Source organism: Lithobates pipiens, unplaced genomic scaffold, assembly GCF_037356315.1.
Source record: "Lithobates pipiens isolate NorthernLeopardFrog02 unplaced genomic scaffold, aLitPip1_a1.2 Scaffold_16, whole genome shotgun sequence".
Taxonomy (NCBI): domain Eukaryota; kingdom Metazoa; phylum Chordata; class Amphibia; order Anura; family Ranidae; genus Lithobates; species Lithobates pipiens.
This window is the reverse complement of record NW_027507748.1, coordinates 623,719,409-623,743,464: the sequence shown is the minus strand read 5'-3', so window position 1 is coordinate 623,743,464 and position 24,056 is coordinate 623,719,409. Positions and strand designations below refer to the sequence as shown.

The window sequence follows — 24,056 nt, the reverse complement described above, 5'->3', positions numbered from 1 at the left end:
AGCTCAGCCAGCCGAGCACAGGCATTAAATGATCGGCGGAAATGCACACAGACTCTCCTGGCCTGTTTCAGGACATCCTGTAAGCCGGGGTACCTGCCCAAGAACCGCTGCACCACCAGGTTAAGGACGTGAGCTACACAGGGCACATGGGTCAGTTGTCCCTGTCGGAGGGCGGAGAGGAGGTTGGTGCCATTGTCGCAAACCACCATTCCTGGCTTAAGCTGGCGTGGCGTCAACCACCTCTCGGCCTGCCCCTGCAGAGCTGACAAAACATCCGCCCCAGTGTGGCTCCTGTTCCCCAAACAAACCAGCGCAAGCACGGCATGGCATCGTTTTGCCTGCGTACTTGCGTAGCCCCTGCAACGCCTACGGAGCACCGCTGGTTCTGAGGACAGAGCACTGGAAGAGGCCATGGAGGAAGAAGAAGAGGAGGGGGTGGAGGAGAGAGGTGTGTCACAACCAATAGTAGCATTTTGGAGGCGTGGTGGCGGAACAACCTCCAATACTACTGCACCTTGTCCTGCATCCTTCCCAGCAGCCAGAAGAGTGACCCAATGGGCCGTGAAAGACAGGTAACGTCCCTGTCCATGCCTGCTGGACCATGAGTCAGCGGTAATATGCACCTTACCGCTGACCGCCCTGTCCAGCGAGGCAAGGACATTGCCTTCCACATGCCGGTAGAGAGCCGGAATCGCCTTCCGTGAGAAAAAGTGGCGTTTGGGGACCTGCCACTGAGGAACCGCACATTGTACAAACTCACGGAAGGGGGCCGAGTCTATCAACTGAAAAGGCAGCAGTTGAAGTGCTAGCAATTTAGCCAAGCTAGCATTCAACCGCTGGGCATGTGGATGGCTGGGAGTAAATTTCTTCCGCCGGTCCAGCAGCGGGGGCAGGGACATTTGTCTGCTATAATCGGACGTGGATGTACCACTAGCAGAGTTCCCGGAAGCACTTGGCTGTGACACACCTAATTCTACACCTTCATTCCTCTCAGAGCAGGTTTCAGAGAGGACTGAAGGTCTAGTGGGGTTGGAGATGTCAGCTGATGAGGAGCAAGGAGAGGTCCGCTTTGTTCTTTGGTGTGGGTCTTTGAGGTATGCTTGCCAACGAGCTGCATGGCAGGTCAACATATGTCTGGTCAAGCATGTGGTGCCCAAGCGGCTGATGTTTTGGCCACGTGAGATACGCTTGAGACATATGTTGCAAATAGCAGCAGTGCGATCTGATGCACTCGTCTCAAAAAAGGCCCACACCAAAGAACTTTTAGAATAACGCGCAGAGGAAGCGCTCTGCGCAGAGGAAGCGCTCTGCGCAGGCGGAGCTCTGCGGTGTGATTCAGTCGGTGTGCTGCCCCTAAGCTGGCCCCCGGAGGGCATCCTGCCTCGTTGGACATGTGCCTCCTCCTCCTCCTCCTCCTCCTCCTCCCTCCTTCCAGGCACCCACGTGGAGTCAGTGCCCTCATCATCCCCTCCCTCTTCATCGCTGTAGCAAACCTGGCAGTATGCTGCAGCTTGTGGAACATGACTGCCAGATTGCTGTCCTTCTTGAGCATCCCCTCTCTCTGTGCTCACGCTACTGCCTTCCTCTAGCTGAGTGTCATCAGAGCCCACCAAACACTGGGCATCCTTCTGGAGCATGTACCCAACACTGTGCTCAAAGAGTTCAGGAGACTCCTCAGGAGGACGTGGTGGGTCTAGGGAAGGAGTCACTGATGATGACATTGAGAGGAGGGACGACGATGTGTTGGCAGCTGCTTTTCTACTACCCTGAGACTGGGTGAGAGAGGATGAGGAGGATGAAGAGGGCTTGGTCATCCACTCTACCAAGTCGTTGGCATGTTGCGGTTCAACATGTCCAGCTGCAGAAAAGAAGGACAAGCATGTCCCATGGCCACGTGCTGATGACAATGCACCGCGTCCACGACCAGCACTGTTGTCTCTAGACACAGAGCCTGCTTGCCCTCTTTTATCGGCTCGCGCCTGTCTGCCTCTCCTTGCTGGCCTTCCAGACATGGTAATGGCCTGAAGGGAGTTGGGTAAAACAGTAGTTGGGTAGTTTATATTGTGCTGGAGGCACACAACACCCACTAACTCCTGCAGATGCCTTTTTTATAGAACAGCAGAGTTAAAGGGGTATATACAGATGTATACTGTGCTGTGCTGGAAGCACACACAACTTCCAATAACTCCAGCAGATGTCAATCGGGCCCAAATAGAGAACAGCTATGTAGGTGGATAATAGCGGTATGTACTGGGTACAGAGCAGGCACACAGCACGCACTATCTCCTGAGTGACACTACTGACTGCAAGCTCTATTGTTAAAGATGGACCACTAGCTATATAGGTGAGGTGAATATCACGGTGTATACTGCGGTCAGGGCACGCAGACAATAACAAGAAAACAGCAGAGTTAAAGGGGTATATACAGATGTATACTGTGCTGTGCTGGAAGCACACACAACTTCCAATAACTCCAGCAGATGCCAATCGGGCCCAAATAGAGAACAGCTATGTAGGTGGATAATAGCGGTATGTACTGGGTACAGAGCAGGCACACAGCACGCACTATCTCCTGAGTGACACTACTGACTGCAAGCTCTATTGTTAAAGATGGACCACTAGCTATATAGGTGAGGTGAATATCACGGTGTATACTGCGGTCAGGGCACGCAGACAATAACAAGAAAACAGCAGAGTTAAAGGGGTATATACAGATGTATACTGTGCTGTGCTGGAGGCACACACAACTTCCAATAACTCCAGCAAATGACAATAGGGCTCAAATAGAGAACAGCTATGTAGGTGTATATAGTGGTATGTACTGGGTACAGAGCACGCAGACAGCACGCACTAACACTACTGACTGCAAGCTCTATTATTAAAGCTAGATCACTAGCTATATAGGTGAGGTGAATATAGTGGTGTATACTGCGGTCAGGGCACAGACAGTAACCACTACACAAGAGCAAAATAGTAAATCAGCCAAAAACTATTGGTGTGTAACTGTGTTGAAGGTACACAGAACACCCACTGCTTCAGATGCTAACAAACACTACACGAGGCCGCCTGAAAGGCAGCTTTATATAGTGTGGGGCGTGCACTACACAGTCTGAGCTATGATTGGCCACAGGCAGGATGCCTGTGGCCAACCATTGCTCTCCTCGCTACTGGCGCTGCGATTGATCAAGCATGCGGGGTCACAGTGCATGCTTGGCCAATCGTGAGACAGCAATGCATTGCGCCATCGCAGTGCATTGTGGGCCACACGAATTTTGCCGCGAACGGCCCAAACGTTCGGAATTCGGCGAACGCACGAACGACCGATGTTCGAGTCGAACATGCGTTCGACTCGAACACGAAGCTCATCCCTACCCGGGATAACACCATTCGGGTGGTGAACCTAATCCACGCGGCCAAGTCCTCTGGACGACCCCTTCTCCTGCTGTCCACCGACGCAGAGAAGGCTTTTGACCGCGTGGATTGGTCCTTTATACAGGCCACCCTGGAACACATCGGTCTCCGCCCCTCGATGCTTGGTTGGATCCTTTCCCTCTACTCCCATCCCATGGCTGCGGTCAAAGTGAATGAAACGAGGTCCGGTTTTTTCAACATCCGTAACGGCACACGTCAGGGTTGCCCCCTGTCTCCGCTGATTTTCATACTCTCTCTGGAGCCCCTCCTGTGCAGAATATGGGAAAATCCAGGTATTACAGGTTTTCACAAACCCTCTGGGTCCCACAAGGTGGCCGCCTTTGCGGATGATTTGATTTTTTTCCTAATGGACCCTCTAAATTCACTCCCCAACCTCCTGCAGTCCCTGCAGCAATACGGAGCCCTTTCTTTGTTCTCAATCAATCTGACCAAATCATCCCTCCTGAACATTACAGTGGACAAGGACATTGTCGGCCGCTTGCGCTCGGCCTACCAGTTACGCTGGGCGGTTAACACTATTCCTTACTTGGGTGTCGACATTAGCGCAGACCCTTCTGACTTATACCAGGCAAACTTTGCCCCACTCCTTCTCCGTCTCAAAACCGATCTCCACCAATGGCACTCACTTACTTTAACTTGGTTCGGCCGCTGCAATGCCATTAAGATGACCGCATTGCCTAGGATACTATATCTGCTACAAGCCCTCCCCATCCGTCTCCCCCAGTCTTTCTTCAAGCGAGTCGACTCGCTGTTCCGCGACTTCATTTGGTCGCATCAAAAACCACGTATCAGACTGCAAATCCTCCATATGGCTAAGCATAGGGGAGGAGTCGGTCTCCCAGACATAAAGGCGTACTACAGGGCAGCCCACCTTACTAGAGTGGTCGACTGGTATTGCCACGCGGGGGCCAAACAGTGGGTGGCGATGGAAATGGAGGACTCTGAGGGAATGGCCAGGAGCTGGCCGTGGATCGCTACCTCGCTGCCGAAGGGCCTCAATGACCATCCTACGCTAGGCAGTACCATACGGGTAGTCAAGGATGCCTTCCGGCACTCCTCAGTTTCTCCGATGCCTTCCCCCATGGTGCCAATTTTGGGTAATCCAGACTTTTCACCTGGCCGGCTGAACCCCATTCTTGGGCGCTTGGCAGCAGCAGGGCGGTTTCATCTCCACGACTTTCTGGGCCCGGACGGCCAACTTGCAATAGAAGCGGGGGTGTCCACTTTAGACCCCCCGTTGGACTTCTGGAGCGGTCTCCAACTACGTACCTTCCTGCGCCGGTGTGCGAGGACGCCCGGCATATTGCGTCCACTCACGGAGCTGGAACGCATTTGCCACCGCAGAGAACCGATCCGCCACTGTCTATCTCTGCTCTACTCCTCCCTGATCTCACCAGCAGAAGGGTTCATCCCCCCCTTCCTTTCTAAATGGGAGGCGGACCTGGGAGTCCAATTTAGTGACTCACAGAGGGAGAAGATCCTTCACTTTGCCCAGAAGTCCTCTATTGCCACCAGGGTCCAGGAATCCTGCTATAAAATCTTGACCCGATGGTATAGAGTGCCCACCTCTCTGCATTGTTTCTTCCCACGGGTCCCCAGTCTCTGTTGGCGTTGTAATGTGGAGGAGGGAACGATGCTGCACATTTTCTGGGACTGCCCCAAAATCAAACCCTACTGGACGGAGGTGGCACGCACGATCGAGCACCTGACTGGTGTTGCCCTGGAGGGAGACCCCGCGGCCTGTCTACTGCACCTCTCTAAGCGACCCATTAAGAAATATAAAGCCTCCCTTACCATCCATCTTTTGAATGCCGCCAAGGCATGCATCCCCTTGCGCTGGAGATCGGAGATTCCACCAAATAAATCCCTGTGGTTTGCCAAGGTGAATGACATAAGAAACATGGAAGATCTCACTGCCACCCTGCACGGAGGGGAGGAGGCCTTTCGGGAGACATGGCGACCATGGCAACAATACATCTACACGGAAGCTTACCTCCGCGAGGTTGCTTTGCCTGATTAATCCCTGTAGCGTGAATCGCTCTCTGGTCGGGAGGCACCACCACTCCCCTTCTCTGTTCTCCCTCTCACCCCCCCCATCCTGCCTTTCCACTCCATTTGTCCTTCTCCTAATCCGCTCCCAGCCTTGGGCCGGTCTACTCAGATAATTTGAATATCCTACTTTCTGTAACCCATCAGTTGTGCCACGTGGCTGGACTTAGCTGGTTGGGAGACAACCCTCCCTGGCAGGTGTAAATGAGTCTCTTACAGTATGGTCCCGGTGACTTCACTGGCAACAGGTGGTTACCAGGGTAACAGTCGGATAGTCCCCCCCAGAATGGTGCACAGTTAGCCATGATACACAGCCGTAACCGCCTATGTTTTTTACTGAGTGCACAACTGGGGGATTTGATATTTGATAATGCTGTTATTACATCAAACTGTATTCATTTCCCGTCTCTGTTTTTTATTTTAATCATTGTCATCTTCTCTGACTGTAAAATTGCCTCATCTTGAAAAGCAAATAAAGGAATAAAAAAAAAAAAAAAATTCTTTAGGACATTAGGATCACACGAAATAAATTTTCCCCCCAAAAAATTATATATGTATCAATTCTGTATCATAAGTAATTACAAAGTTATAGTCTCATGAATAGACATATAGCGGAAATGTAAAACTATGGTCTGGTCCATACGGGGGTAAACAGGTGTGAGAGTTGAAGTTGTTATACAATGACAAAATTGTCACAGAATAAACAGGCTCATATCATAAATTTGGAAATTGCTCTGATCCACAAGAGGTGAACAGGAGTGAGAGCTGAAGTGGTTAAGAAAGGTAGAAGTCCTATTCAGAGTTACTGACTAAATTGCAGTTATTGCCTTAAAAGGGTGTGCTCTGAAATATTAGGTTAGATATATCATTAGTTGGAAGTGTGGTATGGCAAATACCGAATTTAACCATGTGTTATGGTCCTGCCCCAGAATTCAGCTCTTTTGGGCGGAGGTCACTAAATTCATTGAAACTTTGACTATGATCCATGTTCCTCTGAATGTGTCGATCTGCTTGATGGGTCTGGTGGGCTCCTTAGCTCACCATCGAGCAATCAGAACACTAATGAGACTACTTTTATTCTATGCTAGAAAGGCTCTACTCATAAAATGGAAACAAACGGAGGTACCTACTTTGAATACATGGAAATCGTAGATCAACTCTGCGGTGCCACTATACAAATCGGCCTAACTCGCCAGATGCTGCCCAGCTAAATTTGACAAAATTTGGCACGTATGGTTAGAATAAGACAGCACAAATGCAACACAATAGGCTCTGGATCCCCTTGAATGTTTACCTCAGCTAAAAGTCTTGTAGCGGTGAAGACCTAATCTTGCTACTATATGAAGGTTTTCCTAAAAAAAGTTATCCTCAACCTCAGCATCTCTTCCTGAAATGGTCACCTGAAGTACAGGTTCCATTATCCTTCCCCTTACCTTTCTATTTTGATGACACAAGCAGTTTAAGTTGTACTGGTTTCTATAGAATAGTTTATAATCGATAAGATTGTTATAATGTTTGTTCTCTCAGCCGAGAGTCTGTATTATGTAACCCTTATTCCACATGAAAACTCAAAAAGTATTTAAAAAAACAAAAGATATATCATTAGTTATTCCATGCTATTTTAATTTGATATACTATGTACAATTGTAATTTATTATTTACGATATATTCTTTACAATATATTATTTACAATTAAGTAGTAAAGCCTAAGCAATCTATCAGGTTTATGATCTATTGAAGTGGGAGTAAACTCCCATGCGTGATTTTTACCTATAGGTAAGCCTATAATAAGGCTTAGCTATAGTTAGACTGGCCATACACCCATAAATTATCTGCAAATTTTCTATGGTCAGATGGAAAAAGTGGAACAGATTCCGCCATCTACGCTGAACTATGTGGATGGAACAATCTCCCACTTGCCCAAGCTTCCATATCTTGCTAGTTGGCCTCGCTGGCTCTCAATACCTGAACATTCTGATTGGGTGCAGGCATTGTTTAAGTTGAGAGCCAGTGGGGCCGACTAGCAAGATACTGAAGCTTGGTCCAGTGGAAGATTCCTCCATCCACACAGTTTAGCATACATGGAGAAATCTGTTGCACTTTTTCCATCTATCCATAAAAAAATCCGCAGATAATCTATAGGTGTATGGCCAGCTTTACTGTAAATATCTCCTAAACGTGCACCGTTTAGGAGATATGTACTTAAGATGCAGCCAGGGACGTCACCGGCACATGCGCTGTTCCTTCAGAATCCTGTGCTGTTAACGGACGCTCCCACAGATGTGTGTGGGAATGACGTCATCGCGGCTCTGGCGACTTACACAGCTGAAGTCCACAAACCCAGAAGGAAGATCGGGTGAAGATGGAAGTGCCTTCAGTGGTGACAGTGCTCCACTGGAGGGCTTTGTTTTATGTTCAGTTCTGAATTCAGCAGAACACAGGGAAATCCTGCAGAAAAACCTGATGTAGGTTGCATGAAACCTGAACCTTGAGGATAGACCTTAACTGTCAGGACACCAAACATAAAGTCAATACTACACAAGATAGTAATGTTCTGGAATGTTATGGAATAAGAGTCAGAGTCCAGATCTCAATCTAGCAGAACATTTTTGGCCAGACTAAATAAAGGCTGTTCACTTGCAATCCCTATGCAACTTGACATAGCTGGAGCCGTTATGCAGAGGGATGTGCAACAATTTGCAGAGCTCAGGGACCTACCTCCACAGACCCAAAGCTGTCATTCTGGCCACTGGTGCATCTGCTAAATACTGAATTAAAGAGTGTGTATACTTCATTACAATTAGGTTACATTATTTTTCTGTTACTTGTAAAAAGAAATATATTGAATCCACTGTCATTCAACGTTTATGGCATTAAAATATGAACATTTCCAAGAGGGTGAATATTATTTTCTATAGGAATTGAATGTAACTTTCTATATCATTGTGGTTCAGATAAAACGTATGTCAAGGACGTTCAGAATGTCAGGACCGGGCAGCTAGTGTCTTTATTGGACGGATAAAGTGGTCTTCAAACACTTAGGGCTGCACTCAAAGAGGGGAGCAATGGCAAATAGAAAACAGATGAAAGAAAAAAGGTGCCTCTAAGACCCCCTTCACACCAGGGCATTTTGCAGGCGCTATAGCGTTACAAATAGCGCCTGCAATCCGCCCTAAAAAAGCTGCACCATTGTCTGTAGTGAGAAAGCCCTCGGGCTTTCACACTACAGCGGTGTGCTGGCAGCACGTCAGGGAAAAGTCCTGCCAGCAGCTTCTTTGGAACGGTGAAGGAGCGGTGTGTTTACCGCTCCTTCACCGCTGCTCCCCACTGAAATCAATGGGACAGCGCTGTAATACCGCCGGGAAAACACCGCTATTGCTGGCGGTTTTAACCCTTTCTCAGCCGCTAGCGGGGGTAAAAGTGCCCCACTAGCAGGCGAAATGCGCCGCAAATCAAGAAAAAAAATAGCGGCGTTTTACCGCCGACGCTATGGGCGATGTGGTGTGAAAGGGGTCTAAGGGCAGAATTAAAACTTAATATCCCCTAACAAGATTAAAAACACTTACAAAATCAAGGATAAGAAGAGGCATAACATGGATGTATGAAGCAGGTGATCCGGCATCAGGAAGTCCCAGTGTATCATCACATCTTTTCAGGGATAACGATATGCACCAGGATAACCAGCAGGTGAACACCCCAGGCTCTGGGAACACTGGTGAAGCAATTGTGCCGCGTCAGTGTGGAGCATGAATCCCAGAAATGGCATCAGCGGGAGTGGACGACAACCAGCATGGACCGCAAACAGGAAATATGTAATCAAAATGGGACGCATTTCGGAACTATTGATTGGTTCTTTCTTCAAGCCAATTGGCCATGCTGGTTGTCGTCCCCTCCCGCTGTCACCGTTTCCGGGATTCATGCTCCACGCTGACTCAGACGGCACGATTGCTTCAACAGTGTTCCCAGAGCCTGGGGTGTTCATCTGCTGGTTATCCTGGGACCTTCTGCTGCTGCATATCGTTATCCCTGGAAAGCTGTGATGATACACTGGGACCTCTTAATGCCGGATCACCTGCTTCATACATCCATGTTATGCCTCTTCTTATCCTTGATTCTGTAAGTGTTTTTAATCTTGTTTGGGGATATTAAAAGTTTTAATTCTTCACTTAGAGGTGCCTTTTTTCTTTCATCTGTTTTCTATATCATTGTGGAGCCACTATAAAATAATGATAATTGAAGTCCACATGCATTCAAGCTTCGTTTCCACAGCTTTCATACAACTTTCCCCCATCCTGAATTGCCAGCATAACACATAAGCAGTCCATAAGCATGTTTAAATTTAAAAACGTAGCCAATTGAAATAAACCTATACCGATAAAGAAAAGATACTCCATTGTCAGTAGTGACTGAATAACTTTATCATGTGTCTCAGTAAGTGTACTCAACAAAAATAGTCTTCATTACATCACAAAACTTTAAGTTTTCTGTACAAGGTGAATAAATTACATAGATTATTCAAGAATGGAAATGCCTCAAATGTGCAAAAGAATTACATGCAATTCAGTTCACACTCAACGAGAAAAAAACCAACATACATTTATACCAATATATATATATTAATATAATATGCATATAATAAATCAGAATTTTCTTCTACTAAATAAAAAGAACTTATAACTCCTCTTTGTGACATTCAGACTTTGCATCATCCAAATATACATTAAAAACAAAAGAAAACATGCGTGACAGATGAAAAAGGGTGTAGTTATACTTCCACTTTCAATATGGTCGTCATATCAGCCGCCTTTGTCATAGCATAAATAAATAGTCCAAAAAACAAATGTTCTTTTAATAAAAACTAGCCAGATCTTTTTTTTTTTTTTTAAATAAAAATTATTCAAACCAATCAGGGCATCCTGATACAAATTATGATCCAGTATCGCAGCCACAGTAGCGCAGTGACAGTAGGAAATGTCAGTTCTAGCAGCGTGTAATACAGTATTCCTTCTCAAAATGACAGTGTACAGGATAATTACAATCTCATTATACAATCAGCCTTCATCCGAACAGGCTTTCAGCTATAGACCAATCACAATAACCAGTATTCTTCGGCCAGCCTCATTCTGCCTGTGGACTGATCAAAAGAAATTAAAAAGTATTTAAATGTATTAAGAGCAACAAAAAATATACTATACATATATCATATTTTTTTTTTCTTCTGTAAAGGAAACATTGCACTTTTACCATCCTAAGATTAAGGATTAATATAGAAAGGAAGTAGGGTTTGGATTAGTAGGCTTTGGTACACAATGGAAGTCACTTTAGACAAAGTATTTTGTTGAAATAATAAGAGCTGTCTAAAGCAACAGGCCATCAGCAAGATCGTCCCGGGCCGCTGTGGTGCAGCTTTGACCTTTGCTGTCCTTACAATATTGCTACAGATCCAACTAGCCTGCTTGCTTTGCCTGACAGTGAAGCTGGAGGTCAACAGGAATGATAACATTGTGACTGAGTCATAGGAACACTGAGTAGATACTGAGTGATGTCAATCAGGCAGGGCAGTATCTCCAGCTGGGGAGAGTTGACCGGTACAGGATTCTTGTCAAAGATTAGTGCCAGAGACACTGGAGTCAGGGAGGTAAGTTGAGAAAACACGGTAATTCTGGGCGCGTCGTATCATGTCCCGGATCTCCATGTTCAGGTCCATAAGCTTGGTGCAGATATCAGTCAGGTTCTGGTTGGAGCCCACAAGAGCATATGTGCCAGTTTGTCCAAGGGTTTGGTGACGGAAGTAGATGTTCAGTAGTGTTTGAACCTCATCATCAGCACTGCTTCCAAATATGTCATTAGGCCACAGTTTCCTACAATACAAATATGCATTAGCGGCTTATTTAGTAGTTGGGCAATGTGTCTTTCCACCCCCATACTCCATTCAGATTTTGTACTATTGCATCTTGAAATAAAAATTGCTTAATGAATGGAGGAGGGGGACCTTTCATTCATCCACCTGTCCTCCAGTCATAGAGTTACATAGTAGGTGAGGTTGTAAAAATTCCACATCCTTGCCGCTCTTACAGTAAAGAACCCTCTACGCAGTTTAAAGTAAAATCTAATTTCTTCTAATTGTAACGAGTGGCCACGTGTCTTATTAAACTATTTTTTAAACTATTTTTTCGCTGAAAAGGTTTATCCCTATTGTGAGGTCACCAGTGTGCTATTTGTAAATTGAAATCATAACCCCTCTCAAGCGTCTCTTCTCTAGAGAGAATACGTTCAGTGCTCGCAACATTTATTAATAACTAATATCCTCCAGTCCCTTTATTAGCTTTGTTGCCCTTCTCTGTACTCGCTCAAATTCCAGTACATCCTTCCTGAGGACTGGTGCCCAGAACTGGACAGCTTACTCCAGATGAGGCCGGACCAGAGTCTTGTAGAGTGGGAGATTTATTGCTTTATCTCTTGAGTTAATCCCCTTTTTAATGCATGGCAATATTCTGTTTGCTTTGTTAGCAGCAGCTTGGCATTGCATGCCATTGCTGAGCCTATCATCTACAAGGACCCCAGGTCCTTTTTCATCCTAGATTCCCCCAGAGGTGCTCACCCCAGTGTATAGATTCCATTCATATTTTTACCACCCAAATGCGTCATTCTAAATTTTTCCACAATAAACCTAATTTGCTAAGTAGTTGCCCACCCCATTAATTTGTTCAGATCTTCCTGCAACGTTTCCACATCCTGCTGAGAAGTTATTGCCCTGCTTAGCACAGTATCATCCACAAATACAGAGATTGAACTGTTTATGCCATCCTCCAGATCATGTATGAACAAATGAAATAGGATTGTTCCCAGCACAGAACCCTGGGGCACTCCACTTTCCACCCCTGACCATTCTGAGTACTCCCCATTTATCCCCACCCTCTGGCCACTGGTGCATCTGCTAAATACTGAATTAAAGAGTGTGTATACTTCATTACAATTAGGTTACATTATTTTTCTGTTACTTGTAAAAAGAAATATATTGAATCCACTGTCATTCAACGTTTATGGCATTAAAATATGAACATTTCCAAGAGGGTGAATATTATTTTCTATAGGAATTGAATGTAACTTTCTATATCATTGTGGTTCAGATAAAACGTATGTCAAGGACGTTCAGAATGTCAGGACCGGGCAGCTAGTGTCTTTATTGGACGGATAAAGTGGTCTTCAAACACTTAGGGCTGCACTCAAAGAGGGGAGCAATGGCAAATAGAAAACAGATGAAAGAAAAAAGGTGCCTCTAAGACCCCCTTCACACCAGGGCATTTTGCAGGCGCTATAGCGTTACAAATAGCGCCTGCAATCCGCCCTAAAAAAGCTGCACCATTGTCTGTAGTGAGAAAGCCCTCGGGCTTTCACACTACAGCGGTGTGCTGGCAGCACGTCAGGGAAAAGTCCTGCCAGCAGCTTCTTTGGAACGGTGAAGGAGCGGTGTGTTTACCGCTCCTTCACCGCTGCTCCCCACTGAAATCAATGGGACAGCGCTGTAATACCGCCGGGAAAACACCGCTATTGCTGGCGGTTTTAACCCTTTCTCAGCCGCTAGCGGGGGTAAAAGTGCCCCACTAGCAGGCGAAATGCGCCGCAAATCAAGAAAAAAAATAGCGGCGTTTTACCGCCGACGCTATGGGCGATGTGGTGTGAAAGGGGTCTAAGGGCAGAATTAAAACTTAATATCCCCTAACAAGATTAAAAACACTTACAAAATCAAGGATAAGAAGAGGCATAACATGGATGTATGAAGCAGGTGATCCGGCATCAGGAAGTCCCAGTGTATCATCACATCTTTTCAGGGATAACGATATGCACCAGGATAACCAGCAGGTGAACACCCCAGGCTCTGGGAACACTGGTGAAGCAATTGTGCCGCGTCAGTGTGGAGCATGAATCCCAGAAATGGCATCAGCGGGAGTGGACGACAACCAGCATGGACCGCAAACAGGAAATATGTAATCAAAATGGGACGCATTTCGGAACTATTGATTGGTTCTTTCTTCAAGCCAATTGGCCATGCTGGTTGTCGTCCCCTCCCGCTGTCACCGTTTCCGGGATTCATGCTCCACGCTGACTCAGACGGCACGATTGCTTCAACAGTGTTCCCAGAGCCTGGGGTGTTCATCTGCTGGTTATCCTGGGACCTTCTGCTGCTGCATATCGTTATCCCTGGAAAGCTGTGATGATACACTGGGACCTCTTAATGCCGGATCACCTGCTTCATACATCCATGTTATGCCTCTTCTTATCCTTGATTCTGTAAGTGTTTTTAATCTTGTTTGGGGATATTAAAAGTTTTAATTCTTCACTTAGAGGTGCCTTTTTTCTTTCATCTGTTTTCTATATCATTGTGGAGCCACTATAAAATAATGATAATTGAAGTCCACATGCATTCAAGCTTCGTTTCCACAGCTTTCATACAACTTTCCCCCATCCTGAATTGCCAGCATAACACATAAGCAGTCCATAAGCATGTTTAAATTTAAAAACGTAGCCAATTGAAATAAACCTATACCGATAAAGAAAAGATACTCCATTGTCAGTAGTGACTGAATAACTTTATCATGTGTCTCAGTAAGTGTACTCAACAAAAATAGTCTTCATTACATCACAAAACTTTAAGTTTTCTGTACAAGGTGAATAAATTACATAGATTATTCAAGAATGGAAATGCCTCAAATGTGCAAAAGAATTACATGCAATTCAGTTCACACTCAACGAGAAAAAAACCAACATACATTTATACCAATATATATATATTAATATAATATGCATATAATAAATCAGAATTTTCTTCTACTAAATAAAAAGAACTTATAACTCCTCTTTGTGACATTCAGACTTTGCATCATCCAAATATACATTAAAAACAAAAGAAAACATGCGTGACAGATGAAAAAGGGTGTAGTTATACTTCCACTTTCAATATGGTCGTCATATCAGCCGCCTTTGTCATAGCATAAATAAATAGTCCAAAAAACAAATGTTCTTTTAATAAAAACTAGCCAGATCTTTTTTTTTTTTTTTAAATAAAAATTATTCAAACCAATCAGGGCATCCTGATACAAATTATGATCCAGTATCGCAGCCACAGTAGCGCAGTGACAGTAGGAAATGTCAGTTCTAGCAGCGTGTAATACAGTATTCCTTCTCAAAATGACAGTGTACAGGATAATTACAATCTCATTATACAATCAGCCTTCATCCGAACAGGCTTTCAGCTATAGACCAATCACAATAACCAGTATTCTTCGGCCAGCCTCATTCTGCCTGTGGACTGATCAAAAGAAATTAAAAAGTATTTAAATGTATTAAGAGCAACAAAAAATATACTATACATATATCATATTTTTTTTTTCTTCTGTAAAGGAAACATTGCACTTTTACCATCCTAAGATTAAGGATTAATATAGAAAGGAAGTAGGGTTTGGATTAGTAGGCTTTGGTACACAATGGAAGTCACTTTAGACAAAGTATTTTGTTGAAATAATAAGAGCTGTCTAAAGCAACAGGCCATCAGCAAGATCGTCCCGGGCCGCTGTGGTGCAGCTTTGACCTTTGCTGTCCTTACAATATTGCTACAGATCCAACTAGCCTGCTTGCTTTGCCTGACAGTGAAGCTGGAGGTCAACAGGAATGATAACATTGTGACTGAGTCATAGGAACACTGAGTAGATACTGAGTGATGTCAATCAGGCAGGGCAGTATCTCCAGCTGGGGAGAGTTGACCGGTACAGGATTCTTGTCAAAGATTAGTGCCAGAGACACTGGAGTCAGGGAGGTAAGTTGAGAAAACACGGTAATTCTGGGCGCGTCGTATCATGTCCCGGATCTCCATGTTCAGGTCCATAAGCTTGGTGCAGATATCAGTCAGGTTCTGGTTGGAGCCCACAAGAGCATATGTGCCAGTTTGTCCAAGGGTTTGGTGACGGAAGTAGATGTTCAGTAGTGTTTGAACCTCATCATCAGCACTGCTTCCAAATATGTCATTAGGCCACAGTTTCCTACAATACAAATATGCATTAGCGGCTTATTTAGTAGTTGGGCAATGTGTCTTTCCACCCCCATACTCCATTCAGATTTTGTACTATTGCATCTTGAAATAAAAATTGCTTAATGAATGGAGGAGGGGGACCTTTCATTCATCCACCTGTCCTCCAGTCATAGAGTTACATAGTAGGTGAGGTTGTAAAAAGACACAAGTCCATCAAGTCCAACCTATGTGCGTGATTATATGTCAGTATTATATTGTATATATCTGTATGTTGTGGTCATTCAGGTGCTTATCTAATAGTTTTTTTAAACTATTAATGCTCCCCGCTGAAACCACCGCCTGTGGAAGGGAATTCCACATCCTTGCCGCTCTTACAGTAAAGAACCCTCTACGCAGTTTAAAGTAAAATCTAATTTCTTCTAATTGTAACGAGTGGCCACGTGTCTTATTAAACTATTTTTTCGCTGAAAAGGTTTATCCCTATTGTGAGGTCACCAGTGTGCTATTTGTAAATTGAAATCATAACCCCTCTCAAGCGTCTCTTCTCTAGAGAGAATACGTTCAGTGCTCGCAACATTTATTAATAACTAATATCCTCCAGTCCCTTTATTAGCTTTGTTGCCCTTCTCTGTACTCGCTCAAATTCCAGTACATCCTTCCTGAGGACTGGTGCCCAGAACTGGACAGCTTACTCCAGATGAGGCCGGACCAGAGTCTTGTAGAGTGGGAGATTTATTGCTTTATCTCTTGAGTTAATCCCCTTTTTAATGCATGGCAATATTCTGTTTGCTTTGTTAGCAGCAGCTTGGCATTGCATGCCATTGCTGAGCCTATCATCTACAAGGACCCCAGGTCCTTTTTCATCCTAGATTCCCCCAGAGGTGCTCACCCCAGTGTATAGATTCCATTCATATTTTTACCACCCAAATGCGTCATTCTAAATTTTTCCACAATAAACCTAATTTGCTAAGTAGTTGCCCACCCCATTAATTTGTTCAGATCTTCCTGCAACGTTTCCACATCCTGCTGAGAAGTTATTGCCCTGCTTAGCACAGTATCATCCACAAATACAGAGATTGAACTGTTTATGCCATCCTCCAGATCATGTATGAACAAATGAAATAGGATTGTTCCCAGCACAGAACCCTGGGGCACTCCACTTTCCACCCCTGACCATTCTGAGTACTCCCCATTTATCCCCACCCTCTAAACTCACCCTTTTAGCCAGTTTTCAAACCATGTACTCACCCTATGGTTCATGCCAACGGACCTTACTGTGTACAGTAAACAATTATGGGGAACTGTGTCAAATGCTTTTGCAAAATCCAGATACACCATGTCTACGGGCCTTTCTTCATCTAGATGGCAACTCACCTCCTCATAGAAGGTTAATAGATTGGTTTGGCAAGAACGATTCTTCATTAATCCATACCGATTACTGCTAATGATACCATTTTCCTTACTAAAATCTTGTATACATTCCCTTATCATCCCCTCCATAAGCTTGCATACTATTGATGTTAGGCTAACTCGGTGTTTCTCAAATCCAGTCCTCAGGCCCCCCCAACAGGTCATGTTTTCAGGATTTCCCTCAGATGAAACGGCTTTGGTAATTGCTAAGGCAGTGAAACTGATCAAATCACCTGTGAAAAATAATGGAAAACCTGAAAACATGACCTGTTGGGGGGGCCTGAGGACTGGATTTGAGAAACACTGGGCTAACCGGTCTGTAATTTCCAGGGATGTATTTTGGCCCTTTTTTAAATATTGGTGCTACATTGTTTTTCTCCAATCCACTGGTACCATTCCAGTTAGTAGGCTGTCAGTAAAAATTAGGAACAATGGTCTGGCAAGCCATCTAGTGCTAGTGACTTATTATTGTTAGGTTTTCCAAGTCTATCTCTAATTCTGTCCTATGTTAGCCATGAGGGTGCATCCTGTGATGTGTCATGAGGATAAACACTGCAGTTTTGGTTACTGAAGCGCCCTGATTCCTTCATGAAGACTGAGGAGAAGAATAAATTCAATACCTTCGGCATCTCCCCATCCTTTTTAACCAGATTTCCTTCCTCATTCTTTATGGGGCCAATATGGTCTGTCTTCCATTTTTTACTGTTTATATACTTAAAGAATTTCTTGGTATTTTATTTGCTCTCCTTTGCTAGGTGTCTTTCGTGTTCTATCTTAGCTGCCCTAATTGAACCCTTACATTTCTTGTTGCATTCTTTGTAAAGTTTGAATGCTGATGATAGTTCCTCAAGCCTTTTTTGAAGGCCTCCTCCTTTGCTTTTATATGCATTTTTACATTGGATTTAAGCCATCCAGGATTTTTGTTTGCTCTTTAAAATTTATTTCCCAATGGGATGCACTGGCTCATGCCCTTATTTAATATGCTCTTAAAGCAAACCCATCTCTCCTCCGTGTTCTTTGTTACTAAGATTCTATCCCAATTTATATCTTCTAGCAAGGCTCATAGTTTAGCGAATCACAGCTGATAACAAATACCAGTTATCTGCATTTCCTTTCCTCAGTGCCGTCACTGTCACTAATGAAAGGAAAACTGATAACAGACTTTCCTGTGACAGGGGACATTTACAATGATCAGTGCCCAGATTATCAGTGCAGCCCCATCAGTGCAAACCAGTGCCCATCAGTGCAGCCTCATGAGTGTCTATTAATGCAGCCTCATAAGTGCCCATCAGTGTAGCCTATCCATGCCCATCAATGCAGTCTCATCAGTGCACATCAGTGGAGAAAAAAAAATTACTTATTTGAAAATTTTTATAACAGAAATAAGGAAAAGGGAATTTTCTTCTTCAAAATTTTTGGTCTTTTTTCATTTGTTTAGCAAAAAATAAAAACCCAGTGGTGATTAAAAATACCACCAAAAGAAAGCTATGTCTTAATAAAAGGGTTAAAAATTTCATATGGGTACAGTGTTGCATGACCACGCAATTGTCATTCAAAGTGCGACAGCACTGAAAGCTGAAAAGTGGCCAGGGCAGAAAGGTATCCAATATTGAGGTGGTTAAAGTATCCCTTTCTCCAGGCTGCTATCTGAGAGGGCAAGCAAGGCAATCGGGTTGATTTACTAAAACTGAGTGTGAAAATTTCGTGCAGCTGTGCATGGTAACCAATCAGCTTCTAATTTCAGCTTATTCAATTTAAGCATTGACAAAAACAAATGGAAATTGGTTTCTATGCAGAGCTGCACCAGATTTTGCACTCTCCAGTTTTAATAAATCAATCCCATTATGTAGCTTTACACACCTGATAATATATATATATATTTATACATATAATAATAATATATTTTATACACTTAATAATATGTTTATTTCAGGTTGGTAGTGTGGGCACAATTTTTCTGAAAACATTCCATAAGCAGAAACTGTTTTAATGACTTGCTAATTGTAAGACTTTATCTGCGATGGATAATTTTGTTTTAAATTTTTCAGCCATGTAAATGGCTAGCTGGAATCTAACTGGTTTAGTACCTTCTACACATTCCTGAAAGTTTTATACATCATCCCCATTACATTTTTAGAACTTTTTTCTTGGAAACTAGTTTTCCTCTCTACGTTTTCAGTTTCCCAGTTCTGACCCCGATTTAGGAAGGTCTGCCTATTTACACTGATAGAAAACTCTTACAATCTACTATAGAATTTCCCACAGCACCTTGGTTCATTGTTTTGCATCTGAGTTCAAGGAAAGCTGATTTTTTAAATGATCAGAAAATTAGCATTTTTAACTACAATTGTTATGTATAGTATCGTTAAAATTGTTACAAGTTTATTTTTATAGACCAAAAGAGCACGGTTATTATAACCTAGACCCGTGTCCTTAGGGGATTTGGTGAACCTTTCTGTTGGTGTTGCATGTCTAGACTCACCTGCATTGACGAATTTGCCGTACTGCTTTCCCAAGCTCATTATTTTTCAAACATTCCAACATGGACTGTATGGCAAACTCCGTGGAACTGAAGGTGGGCTCATAAGAGGTGGCATCCATATTGAGAGACTCCGCTGCAATGTATACACTGGCCTCTTTCAGGTTCTTCTTAAGCTCATTTAGTTCTCTTGACATGTTTAACAACTGCAAGGGAAACAATGAGAAGCTCTTATAATTAAAATAATTTTCCAAAAATATCACAGAGGATTACAATACAATGAGATATACATTGGTAGCTCTCTGGATGCTATCTTTGAATTTTCCACCAAGAGACCTGACAAACTGTCATGAGCAAATCTATGTGGAAGGAGGAGGGATCGGACATTGCGTAGTTCACACACGGTGCGGCGATCTTTCCCTGGAAGTGGGAGCAAAAACCTGGATTTGACAGGTATCTGCCCCCCCGCCCCCGAAAAGGTGCCAAATGTGGTACCAGAGGGGGGAGGAATCCAATCCGCCGAAGTTCCATTTCTGGGTGGAACTCTGCTTTAAAGGTAAAAAATGTTCAGACTTTACCAGCACTTTAAGGCTGCAGACAATACTGGGGTGCCGTGAAGTGGCTTTGCAGCTTACGCATGCATTTGCAAATGTGTGCAAACTAAACCCCTGTTTTTAACGCATACTGTTAGACAGGATCATTTGGTTGGTTGCAGGCTAGATGGTAAGTTGAGCTGGAATTTTATTTTATTTGTGTCGCCCCTCCAAAACAAGAGATGAAGGGAAATCTTTCTACGAGGAATTCATTAAAATAAGGGAATCCCCCTCACTCCATAGAGACTTCCTCTTACTTTAAGGGAGTCAGGGAGTTAAAGGATTTCTTCCCAACAGCACACAGACAACAAAAATAAACTTTAGTTTGTTTGCTTTGAAACAGTATCATTACCTACAGCTGTACATTGGGAAGCTTGGGGATAATAGGTTGTCTATTATGACCCATACACATTATTAGATTTTCTTCTGATGTTTTCCTTCAGATTTACCAAAACCATGTGGTTCAAGGGCCTGCCTGATTGCATACAAATTGAAACTCCTAAGGTTTACCTCTTATTATATGGTTTTGGTAAATCTGAGGGAAAAAAAGCAGAAAAACTGATAGTGTGTATGGGGCTTTAATATAAACTTTTTCTCATGGACAAATATTTTGGACAATAAAACATGTTCATAATGTGCTTGGTCGTTTCAAGATACAATTTAATGAGGGATTGTATATATAAATATAATACATTGAGTAGGCCTACTTACCTCTGGCATTGTGCTGACCTCATGGATTTGCCCAATTAGTTTACAATAAGACTGAAAAAGCAACAGCAGCTGGAAGTGAAGCTTGTACAATCGTTGACACAGTTCCAATTGCTGTAATCAGAAGAACAAATATTTAAATTATAATATAAATGTAATATGCATTTATCCTGCTGCATTAACGTTGAAATTCAGTTATGATCTATATTGCATACTTACACTGCTCCAGCTTGATGCATATCTCATAACTGGTCACTGGGGAAACTGATATTCACTGTAGTAGTGACAGCGACAATTCTCCCAGGTCTTGTGCTGCCACTAACAGAGCACTTTGTATTTTTTTCAATAAACACAGGGCATTCTATGATAGGCTATAAGAAATGTAGATCACAAAGTCACTGTCCCTCCTCCTCATCTCTCCTCTCCACCTTGTCTTCACTTATACACATTCTGCGAATGGTGACAATGCCAAGCAGGTGATCCCCTGTTGTAAGTGTTCAGTGAAGAAGCCAATCGGCATAGGACCCGAAAAATTGCAGCTATCACTGTAGTGGTGCCGAGTGCCGACTACTACATTGATTATCTTCTTCCCCCCAGTCCCTCAGCTATGAGATATCGTACTTAGATTGTGCCAAACTGGACCAATGTAAACATGCAATACAGATAAAACTTGGAGTTCAGCTTTAATCACTGTACATTTTTATTTTGTACACTCCAATGTTTTCATTACATGCACAATCCAAATAATTACTTTGGTTACATTTATACAAATAAGCATGATTTGTACCCCAACATATGATGCCTGTACTAGGTACAGGTCTATGGCAGCCTAAGTCCAGATACATCTGCAAACAATGTGTATTTGATAGATCGAACCAGCACATTCTGAAAAGCTTATGACACAAATCATTACTTACAATGGGGAAAGTGTGGTGTTGGTTAAATATTTGTAATGCAGCCAACTGCTTTTTGTTTGGTGTCTCAAACGTTGGGGCTCCATTCCGAATTTCGGGCGGAAGCACTACGATTTTGCCCGTAATTCACAATAGCAGCAAATTCCGGGACGTCAGTGTGTTCCCGGTGCGTTGTTTGTTGATTTTAATAGCACCCCAAATGCGTCACGATTTTCCCGCGACTCGTCAGGCGACAATCACGGTAAAAGAAATGCAGGAGCTTGTTTTTTCAGATGGGCATCCCGCGATTCTATTTGCGGGTTTTTACCATGATTGTCTGCCCCATATGTGGAGATATGAATGGATCCTAGCTGTTTGGCTTTCACAAGCAACATAACTTTTTTGAATAAAAATATTGCACCAAAAAGGATTTCAAATGCCTATTGATATCTTTAAGTGGGTTCCCAGATAAAACACAGTACTTCTGTATTCTCTGTGGGGCACCACCAGATTTCACAGGGACCAGTGAATTTATATTTCATCATCTTTCCTGCCTGCTGCTGACATCTTATATTTAGAAATATTGCTATTCTATCCTCTTTGGCATCCTACTCGCTTCTATATACAAGCAGCCAAATCACATTTCTAACATTTAAAAATGATGACGTTCATGATTTACAAAGAGAATGTTTGCAAATGAACAATTTTTTTTCCTTAAGTGGTTGTAAAGCCACTCTAAGATGTATGCACCATCAGCTCTGTCTCCTAATCCAATGCCCTCCCTCTGTGTGCAATTTATAAAAATAAAGGCTGTAAATACCTAATTTCAGAGCCAAGATCAGTGATCACATGACTGGCCAACTCAGCCTACCAAACTGAGTATGTGCATCTTGCCCCCAAGGTTCTGTTCCATCAACAGATAGATTGGGGACAGTGGAAGACGGGGAGGATCAGAGAAGAGGACCAAACAGCCATTTTAGACAATGCAGAGGGTTAACCCCTTAGGTTCCACAGTGAGTATAACAAGCATGCTTTATTGCATATACAGACTGATTTTACTGTTGTGGATTTAGTTACCTTAAAATATTGTTTCATATTTTACAATATGAATAAATACCACTGCAAAAAACAAAACTATATACCAGCGTTTTTCAACTGGGGTGCCATTTGGGTTCCCTCAGGGTGTCATGAGCATGGGACACAGACTGCACTAGATCAGCGTCATGGAGCAGTCAGGATGGCCACTGGCATCATAACAACCAATGATGCAGTAGGTACAGCACCATTCATTGCTATGGTCTGGGGCCCAGCCTGGCTGCATCATGGCAGCTCATGATGTTGAACCAGACCAGGCGGCATGCATGAACTAGAATTCAGGAGAGAATGGGAAGTCTGGCTCCTTAAAACAAGCCTCACCTTCTGCCCTTTGTCATGCTGCTGGAGCCAAAAAGGTAGGGACCTGATGTGTAGAGTGGACTGTGTGATTGGGGGGTTCTGTGATGGGGAAAAGTATGATGGGAGGGCTCTGAATTGGGAACTGCGACTTAAAAAAAAAGTTAAGAAACTCTTCTGTCAGCAGTCAACTTTCAGCCTTCTGGTCATCATTACCAATGGGGTGGTCCATGTCGCTTCTAAGTAGTATGTAACACTTGGAAGGGCCCAACACACTGAGGAGAAGCTGTTCAATGCTGAGTGTTTGATTTTTGTTTTTTTACACAACAGCTTCTCCATCTGTGCATTTGCAGATGGCTCTGACCTCTGGCAAGCCCTTTGAAAAGGACAAGTAAAAAAGTGCATTTTGACATGAATGATTCGGTTCACTTTTGCATTTGGGGGATGTTGCTACATGACAATCTATATGCATATTGCAATGTTTTGCAGTAGTCTAATATATTCTAAGGTGGTTCAAACCAATGCAGTCACCAAGACCTAAAGTAGATGACAGTTAGGGTAGTCTATAGTATGGACACCTGTGTATAACTAAATCAGGACTAGAGAGTTCACAGCGTAGACTCATGTGCTGCTGATAATGTTTAGCTCTTTAGTTATGCTCAAATATGTTATAAGCCTCCTTTAAGCTGGCCAAACACGGGTCAATTTTTTTGGCAATCCACACAAGTGAGGTGGACAGGGGAATCCTCCCCACTGTGTTATTTATTGTATTCTGACAATGGAAGCTCCAATCGGCTTCAGTGTCGGTTAAAATGCATTTTTCCAGAAAGCCTGTTTGAGAGCAGTCGATCATTAGATTGACTGCTTATGAATAGAAACAGCCATAGATGGATCAAAATTCATCTGGTCCCTGCTGAACCGGCTAAATTTCAATGCATTTATGCCAGCTTTACTCTATCCAATTGAAAAAAAAATAATTGCCTTTAGTTCTTCTTTAAATCTCAGCAATACTGGATAAATAGAGCAGACAGTCTCCAGGCTAATAGCCTTTAACTGTGAGAAAGTAACAGTAA

The 24,056-nt window shown here is 43.4% G+C and overlaps 1 protein-coding gene across 10 annotated transcripts in view; it reads right to left on the bottom strand.

Moving 5' to 3' along the window:
- Window positions 1-14,050: 14,050 nt before the first annotated feature.
- FRY (FRY microtubule binding protein) overlaps window positions 14,051-24,056 on the bottom strand; it is a 590,409-nt gene continuing 580,403 nt past the window's right edge. For all 10 annotated transcript variants that reach the window (XM_077484108.1, XM_077484099.1, XM_077484100.1 and 7 more), the window contains 3 exons: window positions 20,702-20,812; window positions 19,401-19,603; window positions 14,051-15,518 (listed from right to left, as the gene is read on the bottom strand). In XM_077484108.1, coding sequence (XP_077340234.1) covers window positions 15,260-15,518; window positions 19,401-19,603; window positions 20,702-20,812 — 573 coding nt within the window. In that variant the 3' untranslated portion in view covers window positions 14,051-15,259. The remainder of the gene's footprint in view (window positions 15,519-19,400; window positions 19,604-20,701; window positions 20,813-24,056) is intronic.